Genomic DNA, 13,561 nt, shown 5'->3' with positions numbered 1-13,561 from the left:
TGGAAGAGGTTACCTAAAAAAGCTGTGGGGGCCCCCAGCTCTGGAAGTGTTCAAGGCCAGGCTGGATGGGGCTTTGAGCAACCTGGTCCAGTGGAAGGTGTCCCTGCTTTTGGCAGGGGGTTGGAATGAAATTATCTTTAAGGTTCATTCTAACCCAAGCCATTCAGTGAAAAAATGAGTGACAGAAACACAACGGTAGGAAAAGAATGTAAAGTAATAGTGAGAAGCACTTTTCTCAGTGACTACACATCCTCATAAGATTAAGCAATTTCATAAAAACAGTATTCTGTCTCTAAGCCCTGGGAAATAACCTACAGCTTCACAGAGCTGAGGAATGCCTCTAAATATATACAGAGTACTTTAAGGCACAGATTTGAAATATAATTAAATGCTACTTCACAGAATGCATTTGGCAGTGATGGCTCCTCCCTCCCTCCTTGCCCTCAATTTCCTAACAATGTAAGTTGTGGTGAGGCAATAAATGTAAAATTCTTTTTTTTAGCTCTTTCCTGATCATGTCCACAAAAGTGTTAGATAAAATAAGGCTGGTTAGAGCTGGAAAATTAGGAGGTGAAAATTGGTCCTTCCCAAAGCAGACCTAAAGTTTGAGAAATATAACAAACAGTACAGATCTACTCTACTCATGAGACAAAAAAAAAAAAAAAACAAACCTGTGCTTTGACCCTAGTAAGTCTGGCAATTCCCTGGGAAGTAGAAGTTTTAACATTATTGAAATGCCTCATTACAGACACCAGCCACAACAGGAAACAAAAGAACATGATTTCTGGAGCAAATGTACACTGTATGGAGAACAGACTATGTAGATTTTGTGCCCTTTTATTGCTTGTTTCTCCAATTCTAAAAGAAACCTGAAGATACCTTCATCAGACATTCTTGTGGCTCTTCTGTCTTGCAACAAAGCAGCCTTAAAGGATGCCAGGTTAAGTAGTCATTTCACAAATGTGCACTTTACCACTGTCCCATCCCCTAAAAGTGTTCATGAGTTCATGTGTCTGTTTCTGCATAAAACAAAGGATATAAAAGAATACACCATTCACTCTTTTATAGCAGAGTCACAGACACTCATTCAAATCTCACCAGACTCAAAAGTCAAATCTAAAAGAGAGGGACCCAGAAATGCTTCCCAAACATAGAAAGCCTTCTAGTCCCAACTACCTGTCCCAACTATCTGTCAGAAGATAACCAGGATGCACAGAGATCCCTCTCTCTCCCTGGGAACAAGGCCCTGATATAAGGCTAGAGAACCAAGGGCAGTTTTACAGAGCTCAAGTATCCTATAACGAAGATACTGCCCATGAAAATTAAACACATCACATGCATTCTCTCTAAGTAGTGAAATATGAATTGCTGTAATAAAATCAAATCAAATGAAATCTCTAACAAAGGGCTAATTAAGAGATTCAGGAGATAAAGAGGGTTACTTAGAGATCAGAAAATTAGATGTGAGGAAAGAATAAATTAATAAAAAGGAAATTTACATAGTTTTGTTACATTTCTGTCATTTAAATGAACACATTTAGTTAATTTTATTACTGTATTTGTGTGTCCTTAGAATGCAAAAGCACAAGCAATAACCAGTTTTTTTCAGCATAACAAAAAGGGCAGAAGGAGAAATCATCTAGCTGCCATTTGCTGGTTAAAACTTGTAAGCAGCCCAAATTTACTGGTAATTCTTTCTTCAGAAAAGCATTAAATCTTCTCAGAAAACCTTTAAATAACAAGGTTTGTCCATGACCCCAATACCTCTTTCTGTCTCCTTTTAGAATGTTATTTCTCTATTTACATTACATGGAACAGCAACAAACAAACATGGAAACAGGAAAATATGCACAAACCAGATTTGGGCCAACCTATAATCTTTTCTGCTTGCTGGAAATACCCAAGGTATGATTTAAGGTGTCTTATCTCAGCTCACAGATGCATCACCAGTCACATCTCATCATTCCAGCAGCACACACACTGTTCGAATAACTCAAAGTATGAAGACATACACTGATCATATATTTAAGTTTTAGAAAGCATCTGAAAAGGAAGAAGTAGCACCAAGGGAACTGATCATCTTTATTATGCAACAAAAAGACAAATAGAAAATAAAATACTTTAATAGGAAAAAACCCAGAAGGTACAATTCAAACATAACATATTGAAACTATACATAATGCAACATGAACATGAAAACATTGTTAAGAAGCAATCTTTTAGTAAAGATTTCATGTTTTGGGCATCACCCATCACAAATACACAGCTTTTTGAGCATGTCTGAGTTTCAGTGAGAAAGATCATGACCAGCAGCAACATATTCAAATAATTTAATTTTCATTAGACGTTTACCTAGTGAATGTACTGGATGCAATCTCTTAATATTAAAAGTACAAAATCTTAAGCAAGGCAGCACCTGCCAATACAGATTTTAAATAAAGAGGATAAACATTTTGAAAGGGTTTTTTGTATTGCATTAATACACACTTGTTGCTTTAAAATGTGTACTCAAGTCTCTCAACATTTAAACATTACTAAAATGCTCAGAACTATGCATCAAGTGACAACTATTTATTGCTATAGAAAACATTGTTTCCCAGAGTTTTAAAACAGATGTCATCTCACTCGTAATTCCCAAGATATATTCAAGTAGTAGAAATAACTAGTTCCAGCGTCCATGAGGCATTCAGAATCTGTATTGGCTGTAGGCATTTATTGCCAGATCATATAAACATTTTGTTGAATCTAAAAACGTTCACTAGACTTACATCTAACTGTTAAACTCCATAGGAAATGTATGCAGTAATAAATCACCATAGTATGTGGTTTTATTTTAAAAAGGTAAAACTTCATCATTGGGTACCTTGACATTCTTTTCTGTATAAGGGCACTATTTAATAGTTGGCTTTGTTGAGCAAATGTAAAAATCTACATTTTTTTCTGTTGGCTCAGTGAACCACTCCAAATCAATGTGGTCACACAAGCACTAGAGATGACAGACAAGTGAGAATACACAGACGTGTATGAGGGCAAATTGGAAATTGGAATACAAGTTCCAAGTGTGGTCTGCTGTCAAAATACTGTAGTGAGACAGTAACAAAATGCAAAAAATGTAGATATAAAAAAAGTATATAAGCTTCAAACAAAGTTTTTGAAATAGACAGCTATTTCTGAAATAAACAACTTTCTCTGAATTTTAGCCAGCAATGCCTTTAGTAACGTTTTACACTCAAAATTAGAATAGAAACGGCAAGTTAAAATGTATAGTGGGTTAGTTCCAACACTCAATAAATTAGAACTTTCAGTCCTGAAACACATTACATTGTAAAATGAGGCATTTCAACCTTACCAGTTTTGGAATATGAAATATCTCAGCATTTAAAGAATAATCAAAACCTCTGTTTGGAGAGGAACAGGGAGGCAGGGCACAAGAAGCAGACTGTACTTTGGCAGCACAACTGATATTATGACACATAAAGCACCATCTAGACTAAAACAAATTACTGGGGATGTTTTGCACCACATATGCAATGCTCATTAATAACAATAGCTTGACAATGGGTGATGGAAACACAGAATGCAGTTAGTCCTAACAGGTGTATGTTCAGAACACTCTCTATTTAATAAACACCAAAATGTATGCTGTGCAGCCTTCTTTCCCCTTGTCCCTTTTAATAAAATATAAAGGATCTTAAAGTTTTTACAAATGGATTTTCCATCTAAATGCAAAATTCCATTATTTGTATTTTCTCCAATTTTAACAAGGTTCTTGCTGGCAAGGTGGGAATCTAGAACAGGAACTCTTAAAGGACGTTGGTCACTATTTTAGAGTAAGTTCTTTTCTTCTCAACGGTTTTTTGAAGCCTTTGGGTGCAGGAGATGTACAAGTTTTCAACAGCTTTACAAAAATAAAAGGTTTTTGTAGGTGTGAAGCCGGTTTAGTTATTTAGCTACACAGCCTTCCATGAAAGACAGGACAGACAAAACTTCAATTCCAAATGCAAAACTAGAAGTTCTTAAAAAGCTCCAGCAAGACCTGGTCACAGGCATAGGCCAATAAAGTGTACCTTTTGCATGTCATCTTGAATTGCTCAGAAAATATGTAATCTTCCTTAGGAGTATAGATAATATGCCTCATCACATTAGTAAGCAAGCATCCTATTTTAATTATTCCCAAAGAGGAAAAAATAGATTTAGTTATTCCTAGGCAATGGCATCATTCTTTCTCAATGAAAGGTGAAAAAAAGCTCTGCTCTGCATTGTTGATCAGTAGAAAAGATTTTTTTTAATATTTTAAGCTGTTATTTTCAGTCACATAGCAATAGTAAAAAACAAATCACAATATCAAAATAAAATTAGTCCTTGGCAGGACAAATGCCTGTCCTCGGCAGGAAGAGAAAAAAAATAAATTATCATCTCATAAGATACCTTAGAAGACAGCTGAACTTGAAGAAACCCAACAGTGCAACAGAGCATCACTGCATGTCTTTCTAAAGATACTTTCAAAGTAGGTTTTGGTGAATTAAAACATCCTACATTAATCATATGAACATGTAATTAACAGAGTAGTAAAAGTTAGAGAAAATCAAGACAAGAGTGAGAAGTTCCAAAAATGTCCCTACTTCCATAGGGGCAGAACCCAGTCAAGATGTCAAGCCTGAGTTTCAGCAAAATCATTTATCAGAAGTCCTTATGAGTGTGAAAAGAAGCTTAGCCCAAAAAGTGGGTACTGAAAAACATTTTTATTAATATACCCTTCGGATTGCCAACAGAATAAAGTAATTTTTCTTTCAGATAATCAGTACGAAGATGAAGGGGGCTCTACTTTAAAAGTTCACATGACAGGATTCTTGAACTGCATTTTGGTATTGGGCTTCTTCATCAAGCTGAAGATTCTAAACAAAATGAAAACATCATCAAAATGGACAAATACTCAACATGTAGCATAGTCATTAGTTTAATCATTAATCTGCTATATTATTACATAGGAAATGGCACCTAGACAAAGACTCTATGCAACTAGATCATTGTTTATATTGCACAGAATCTTTTTCTTGAACCAAGTACTGAGAGACATATGAGACAGGAGAAGAATCACTAGAGTGGGACGAGGCTCATTAAGCAGAAGGGTCCATCTTCTCTCCCTGGCTCAACTGCATTACAGAACAGCCAGCTCAGGAAAGATGACTGTGTCACACAATCCTTTTAACAGGGCTTCTAACCAGCCACAACATCCTCCATTAATAAAACCAAAATGGCATCCCCAGACAACAGTAATCATAGATTGTTGAGAATACATTGCCTCAAATGGGAAAGCAAACACAAAACACAAAAAGTCTACTACTTTTTGCAGGAATATCCTCCAGGTTCTTAATATGCCAGAGTGATGAATCTTGTAAGTGCTATTCTGGCAGTTTCCCCAAATCAGAATTCCTATCACCAGTTTTAGGTCATCATACATGCACTCATAGCGAAGAGCCCAATCCCCCCTATCAAACCCTAGCTCTTCAGGCCTTTATCACAGCTCACTCAGATCAAAGGACAAGATACATAATCTTTGCCATCCTGACCCAGTGAGGCTGCCTGTGACTCAAATACTATACCTGTTGCACATCCCAAAGACTGTCAAACTGTAGAAAGAGCCACAAACTCTCCAGCTCTCTGATCCCACATGCAGAACCCAAATGGTTGGCTTGATTTACGAATCAGCTACTGACTACATCTGTTTATGTAGTTCTCCATCTACTTAAGGTCATTTACTCAAAGAGAGCCTGAAAAGAGGCAACCTAAACACTGATTAAGTGACACATCTCTTTTTCAGTCTCTCTCACAACATACAGGAAGAGCAGCTGTAGCAGCAACACCAGCTAGTCAAGCTGCACATTAAGTCCTGAGTATATAACTTCACAATTTCTGCATTAAAAGGTCAATAATGTCCATAAAAAAGAGTAGCATCTATTTTATTTCCCCCAGAAACAGCAGTAATAAACTGTTCTAATAAACAGAATAAAAGCAATAAATAGTTCAGATTGAGAACACTAAGCCAAAGACTTAACTCATCAGCTTGGAGCACTTTCACTACTGACAACACCTATTCCCAGTAGCACTTCATATTGATAACAAACAGACAGGTCTGCTTCTGAGTTCCATAAAGAACAGGAACACAGCATGTCCAGAGCACATGTTAGGTACAAAATTTTTATTTGGCATTTTGATTTTTAGGAAAAAAGTTACCATTTATTCCTCCACATATCAAAGAAGAAAAAGCTTACCACAAATTCTCCGTAGTCAAACCGGTGTCTTAGATTTAGATGGCTAACAAGATTTCTAGTAACCTGGTTAGTATCTGCCCAAGGAAGAGATACACAAATAGGACAGATCTGAATTTGGAGGGGGAAGAGAAGAGACAGAATGAAAAAAAAAAGTTATTGGCAATACAGAATGCATTAAAGACATGTTCTACTGGAATAACTAGTCTATTACTCATCCACTATCAAAATACAGTAAGACATTAACATCAAATCATGCTGCTAAGTGTGCTTTTCCTCAATTGTGTAACATTCAAAAACTACATTTCAACTTGGTCGATTTCTATCATATCTGTCTGAGTTAATTTTGAAAAGAAAGTGCCTACTGCATCTTACTTACTGTTTGGGTTTTCATAAAATTGAGATGATCGATTAGGCCAAAAGGAAAAATAACACACTCTATACAAATGAAAATAATAGAAAACCAAACAGATTTTTCTTTTTCAGACCCTTTGGTTACCTTGGATTACTTTTTAAGTAACTGTATGTTTCACATGAAACATTAGTTACATTACAAATGGGATTCTATAATCCTGAACTACCAAATAAACAAGAGTTAAGCATCAGGCTCAAAAACTGAGCCTGTTTCACACCAAGATAAGTGAGACAACTAACTCAGAAATATCTTAGAATCAGCAGGCTGGACATGAAACGTTTTCACATCTAAGTCACTCCTCAATTTAAATGCACTGCATGAAGTGTATTGTCTGTCTTTCTCAAACCACAGCAATTGTTACAGATATAGAGTAGCAACTGCACAGTTAAAATTGTCCACATAATTACAATGAAAGTAGCTTAAGAAAGACACATAAGCAGCTATACTTACCACAGGAACGATCTGATAAAGATGTCTATTATTACAGTGATCCAGCAAGCGCTGTCTGGTAAAATTGGCCTCCTGACACAGGGGGCATTTGAAGGTTGGGTGTCCACTGTAAACAGAAATACAAGAGCATTAAACAGAAAAGAGAGTTTCAGAAGTAGTGTTAAGAAAGCATATGAATGAAGCTATCATTGTTTTCCCTTGCTTTGATTAACAACAAAACAGCCCCACACCCCCAATGACATATTAGCAGATCTAAAGGTGTCCCAGTGCTACTACCACCTTGCAATTTTGAATTTACTAATTGTAAATTAGCATGCCTAAATGCACTCTTCTGAGACTTGGGCTTCTTTTGTTCCCACTGCAGCTACACCTGGATTTTGCTTTCTTGTAACACCTTTCAAATCCTTCAGGAAAGTACTAAAATACCCAAATTCTAACAGATACTAGTGTACAAGACAAGAAACAACTATAGACAAGTAAGCAACCTACCTTGTTTCTCCTTGAAGTATTTGATTATTTGCCATCTCATCAGTATCAGGTATAGCATCACTCCTGCTACTTTAAATGAAAGAAAAAAAAAATAAACTTGAGATTATTTTACTCAACTATCAACATTTTAAAAGTTTAACAGTAACAGAGATGGGGGGGAATATACATTAAGTCCCATGAATGTCAAGGCAACATACACATCCTAACCCTCACAACTTTTCCTTTGGATCAAGGTATTCCCAGAACTGAACACAGAATCACCAAGGCTGAAAGAAACCTTCAAGATTATCTGTTCAACTATCAACCCAGCACCACCATAATCACCCCTAAATCATATCCCCAAGTGCCACATCCAGACACCTCTTGAACATCTCCAGAGACAGTGACTCAATCACCACCTTGGGCAATTTATCCCAATGCCTGACCACACCTTTGGTAAAAAAAAATTTATACTATCTAATCTGAACCTCCCCATGTGCAACTTAAATGGTGAGGCCATTTCACCTCATTCTTTCACTTCAAGACATGGCAGAAGAAACTGACCCTCACCTCACTACAACCACCTTTCAGGTAACTGCAGCAATGAGGTCTTCCCCAAGCCTCCTTTTCTCTAGGATAAACAACCCCAGCTGGCCTGTGCTCCATTGCCCTTCTCTGAACTCACTCCAGCACCTCCATGTTCTTCCTGGATTCAGGGGCCCAGAACTGAACATAGGATCTGAGGCATGGCCTGACTGGTGCTGAGTACCAGGGGACAATCACTGCCCTTATCCTGCTGGCCACACAATTTCTGATGGAGGCCAGGATGCCACTGGTTCCAGCCTGTGGCACTGCCTGGGGTTGTTGTGACCCAGGTGCAGGACCTGGCATTTGGCCTTGTTGAACCTCACACCACTGGCCTCAGCCCATTGATCCAGCCTGTCCAGATCCCCATGCTGAGCCTTCCTGCCCTCCAGCAGATCAACACCCCCACCCACCTTGCTGTCATCTGCAAACTCACTGAGGGAGCACTCAATCCCCTCATCCAAATCATCAATGAAGGTATTAAACAGGAGTGGCCCCAAACTGAACCCTGGGGAGCACCACTGGTGACCAGGGGCCAATGGGATGTAACTGCATTCACCACCTCCCTCTGGGCTTGGTCATGCAGACAGTTTTTTTCACCCAGAGCACACCTGTCCAAGCCATAAGCTGCCAGCTTTCCTAGAAGACTACGGTGTGATGGGGTCAAACGTGTTCCTGAAGTCTAGATAGACAGCATCCACAGTCACTCCCCCATCTACTATGCAGGTCACTTTGTCACAGAAGGAGATGAGGTTGGTCAACCAGCACCTGACTTTTGTAAACTCATGTTGGCTGGGTCTGATTCCTGGGTAGCCCTGCACATGCCATGCAATGACACTCAGGATGATCTGCTCCATGACCTTCTCCAATATACCAAGGTCAGTCTGACAGGTCTGTAGTTCCCTGGATTACCCTTCTGACCCTTCTCGTAGATGGGCATTACATTTGCTAATTTCCAACCAACTGGGACCTCTCTGGATAATTTAATTACCATGGTGATGCTTGGTGGTATACTACACAACTTCACAGGAAAATGATATATAATACAACAAACGTTTAGTCAACAAGATTGGAAATGCAGGTGACAGCCAAGTATTATGAAATCATTATGAACTATATGAATGTGAGACAGGTAGCAATTTTGAAGTTTTTTGACTTAGGAAGGGGTAAAAGGCCTTTAACTGCCACGTATTCACACAAATAATTTGCAACTTTCAACTACAACAAGATAAGTTTTCCTATGCTGAGCACAAAACAAACTTTTTTCCTAAAGGAAGGGTAAAGCAGAAGAACATTTTAGAAAGTAAATTTGACTGTATATGCCTGTAAATTTGACTGTATATACCTCTAGCTAAGCCAGAAGAAACTGTACAGACATGCTAAGAACATGAATATTTACAGTCACAAACACAGTAATGGTAAATTTTTTTATACTTTTGTGATACTACAATCACAGGTATTCTATTGTAGCAAACTGCATAAATAGTGATATCAGAATAACTTCAGTGAAATATTGCTGCAGCTAATTCCAGTAACAGCTTCAACTTTCAATAGACTGATGGGTTGAAAACCAAGCACAGAGAAGTTTAGACTGCTAAAAATAGAAAATCAATGGCAAAAAAAAAATACACATATAAAAGATTTTCAAAAATAACCAAAAATTCCCAACCCCTACCAGAACATATGAAAAAAAAGGTTAGCTTTACTGCCTGAAAACAAATGGCAAGTGTCATTTGATTTTATGGTGTGTAACACACTGGAATTCCTTATATATTTCCTAAGAAATCTGTTCAAAATAAATTCAATCAGAAAGCAAAAGCTTGCACAGCAATGTTTTGAAACAGGATACCCACTTAAACAAACTTAGGAAAGGGGAGGGGGAATAAAAATAGACAGGAAGTTCTCCAGAGGTAAATATTATTAAATATGTTACAAAGTAAACTGCTCAAATGCTGTCAAGGCAAGGAAAGCAAACTACAAATATTAAATACTTTTCAGGAGAGTCTCTAGAAGACATTTCAAAGCCATCATGCAGAAAAGTTTTCTTCTGTCTGCTAAGAGTAGAGAAAAAGACCTGGAAAAACTCCTATTCTGAAGCATAAAATATGGATAATAATTAATGCAAAAAGAAGAAATGCCCTGGAAAAAAACACTCTCAATGGGAGGAGGGGGTGGGGAAAGAAGCTGCACTGTTACACATAGAACACCCTGATTACCTGTTCCCTGTTGCGTCTTGGGAAATCTGTAAGTTTGGCATAATTGAAGAAACACCATATTCATCCTGATACTTCTTACACGTTTTATAATGCTGTCTCATCCATGAAAATCTAACCTGAAAATAAAATGCCAAATTACTGAAATCATACTGAACAATCCAGGGGTAGATAGAAGGAAGAGATAATTCTGCCAACAGAAAACAATACATGCAGGAATTATTTAGACCTCATGTGCAGCAGAAACCAGAACTTGTGTCTCCCTTCTGAGCATGAACACTTTCTTCACCAACAGGACATCTCCAATTCCTCTCTCCTCAGAGCCAGTGTCACTCTGTGAGACTGGAGAACATTGCCACTCAAACTGCTGGACATCTGAGAGCTCTCTCAGGGATAAAAGATGCAAGAAAACACCATTTAACTGAAACAAAGTCACTGGAACTACATCTCCCAGATCAAGGATCAATAGGTGATGAGCTAGAACAGAGAGTGGCTCTGAGGATGGCATAAGCACCACTGCTCCTTCAGTCTTCTCTGGCCTCCTGTAACTTCATGCAAGGAACATTTTCTTTTTGCATTAGGTGTGTTCGTTTACTCATTGGCAGGGGAGGGAAACAAATAGGTGAATGATCACCAACTTAAGGCTGCCTATTGACCTTTAATTCAAATTAAGAGAATGAGTTGCTTACATTTGCCAGAAAACAGCTGTGTTGGACATGCCCCTGAATTTCAGGTCCAACAGCCCTGTCAGAAGGTGCTCACAGGTCTAGAGGCTGAACAAGATCGTATCTCACATGCCTGTGCCTAAATTCCATTAAAATTATTCTGTTTGGTTCTTCTGTCCAGTTTACCAACTTGCTATCAGTTTCTTTTCCCCCACTTTTCATCCCAATGAATCATGTGGAACAATGCAAGCAGCTGAGGGTTCCATTAGTGCTGATCTTCACATTGGCAGAAGTCCCAAGTGAAACGAAACCAACATAAAGACTACCTGGACTTGATGCATTTTGTTATAAACAAAAAGTATGGCAGCAATCCTGTATCTGTTTATATCAAAAGAGACATAACTTTTGGTTTCAGTGAGGGTCAAGATTTCACCCAGGGTTCCAAAAATAATGATCCCTTTAGAAAGGAAATTAAAGGAATGTAAAAGGACTGATGGGGAAGGAGGAAATTACATATGATTGATCATGTGGGCACTGCAACTAATCAACTCACATATTTCAGTTTTAAATTAAATTTCATAGCAGCTCAAAGCAGTTGCATTTCCATACTGAGAGTTTCTGAGGTTTTCCATATATCTGCAATTTTTATGTTCAGCTCCTTAACTTTCCTTTTGCCAGTTTTATAGCTATATCCATTTTTCCATCTTTTCAGGGAAAAATTGGCACTCCACTTAAAATGCCTTTATTGACAAGTCAAGATGCTCTTTCAGTTTACACCTGTTAGCTACAGCTAGCAGGCACTGCATGCCCAGTATTTGCACAAGCCACACAAAGCTAAGTTCAAATTGCTATAGGCTCTTCAGCTCCAAGATGAGAATGACACATAGTAAAGGCGTGTCTGGACAAAACCACAAACAATTTATTCAACTTTTTTTAAAGTTTTACTCTACCTGCTTCTCACAGCATCTACAGCCCCCAGAAGCTTTCTTCATACTGTTTTCAACATCTAGAGCCCTTTTGGGATACGTTCTTTCTTTTTTAGTCACGCTCCCCCGGCAGAGAGGACAATGTGTTCCACTTTCCCTTATAGCTGTCAAGAAGCACTTCCTGCAAAACCTAAATTGAAAAGTTACCACAAACACAGGTTAGCAAAATATACAGAGTTGGATACTTTGTCCTTGAAGAGAGCTGGACGATTGTCAGGAAAAAAAAAAGAGAAGTATCAGAGTAATAGTTTACCAAATACAAGTTTGACATTTAAAAGAAACAATGGTGCTTACGATGAAGTATATGGAAATCAGGGGAGCTTGGCAATGCACTCTAGATAAAACTCTTCTTATTTATTGACTGGCATTACCGAGCTGCATACCAGATTGATCACTAATGAGATATTAAATGGTGCAGCAAGCACGTGATTTTAGACAATCTTATCAGCGTAACTCCTGTTTATTGTCCTTAAGCGGAGCCAAAAACCACTGCAAAGCTTCATTCAGCACGCGTTTCCAGAGACCTCAGGTCACCAGCTTTTGCAGCCCTCCTTCCTTACGCACCAGCTGCCAGAGCTATTTTGCTTTTCTACAAAGTAGCACGTTGTAATCAAACGTCCCTCTGGAAAAAAAATGCTGAATAGATGAACTGAAAAGAGAGAACAACTCACACTACCGTCCTTGTTCGAAAAGGAACGGGGAAAACCATGAAGTTAAAAACCGCGAGTCAGCTCAGACAGCACAGCACAACTCCCCCACCGCCGAGCAGACACCCGGGGAGGTGGGGGGGGCTCCTCCTAAGCCACCGGTCCTCGTCGGCTACAAAAGAAAGAGGCGAGGGGAGGCTGGAGCAGCACCGGGCTCGCATCCTCACCGCCAGCGTCTCCAGGCCGAGGGTCCGTGCGCCGGGAGCGGGGGGAGCCGAGGAGCACAAGGCGGAGAGCAAGAGGAATCGAGGAAAAGGCTTGGGAAGGGGCGGGGGGTCGGGATACCCACACGTGCTGGCAGTTGGCGGTCCTCACGGGCGTTTTGAACACCTCCTGGCACACCGGGCAGTAAAAATCATCCTCGTTGAAGCACGCCGGGGCCGCCGCGGCCCCCTCGGCCATGGCAACACGTACGGGCCTCTCCGCCAGGATCGGGGACGACGAACAAGCCCCGCCCTGGCGGGCCGAGGAGAGCCCGGCCCTGCTTCGCTCCCGGGAGGCGCTGCCAGGGGTCCGAGAGCGGATGGCTGGGGGCACCGGCGCCGGGTGGGATCCGGGCCGAGCTGCGGCGGGGCAGCGGAACGAGCCCGGCCTGCGCTTCGCCCGCCGCCCCTCGCGGCTCCGCCCGCCCGGCCCCGGCGGCCCCCGCCCCGCGCTCTACCTGGCGCTGCCCGGGGAGGAGGGACCCGGCAGCTCCGGCCGCGCTCCCGGCGGCACCCGGGGGGGCAGGGGCGGGGCCGGCGTTTCCATGGCGATCGCCTCCCGGCCCGGCGGGGCCGCTACGACACGGCCCCCGCTCCGCC

At 40.3% G+C, this 13,561-nt stretch overlaps 1 protein-coding gene across 2 annotated transcripts; it reads right to left on the bottom strand.

The window, feature by feature from the left end:
- Positions 1-2,058: 2,058 nt before the first annotated feature.
- RNF138 (ring finger protein 138) lies at positions 2,059-13,348 on the bottom strand. 2 transcript variants are annotated; one of them, XM_066562763.1, is made up of 7 exons: positions 13,048-13,348; positions 12,016-12,181; positions 10,404-10,519; positions 7,624-7,689; positions 7,135-7,240; positions 6,273-6,380; positions 2,059-4,895 (listed from the first exon to the last, which is right to left on the bottom strand). In XM_066562763.1, exons 1-7 carry the CDS (start codon positions 13,158-13,160, stop codon positions 4,827-4,829), a joined length of 744 nt encoding a protein of 247 aa, XP_066418860.1. In that variant the 5' UTR covers positions 13,161-13,348; the 3' UTR covers positions 2,059-4,826. The 2 variants fall into 2 exon arrangements, with proteins under 2 accessions (XP_066418860.1, XP_066418851.1); XM_066562754.1 differs by having other exon boundaries at positions 7,624-7,692; positions 13,048-13,344.
- Between the last annotated feature and the right edge of the window lie 213 nt (positions 13,349-13,561).

This window comes from Molothrus aeneus, chromosome 1 (genome assembly GCF_037042795.1).
Source record: "Molothrus aeneus isolate 106 chromosome 1, BPBGC_Maene_1.0, whole genome shotgun sequence".
Lineage (NCBI taxonomy): Eukaryota > Metazoa > Chordata > Aves > Passeriformes > Icteridae > Molothrus > Molothrus aeneus.
Note: the sequence above shows the minus strand (reverse complement) of the source record. Positions and strands in the feature narration are given on the sequence as shown.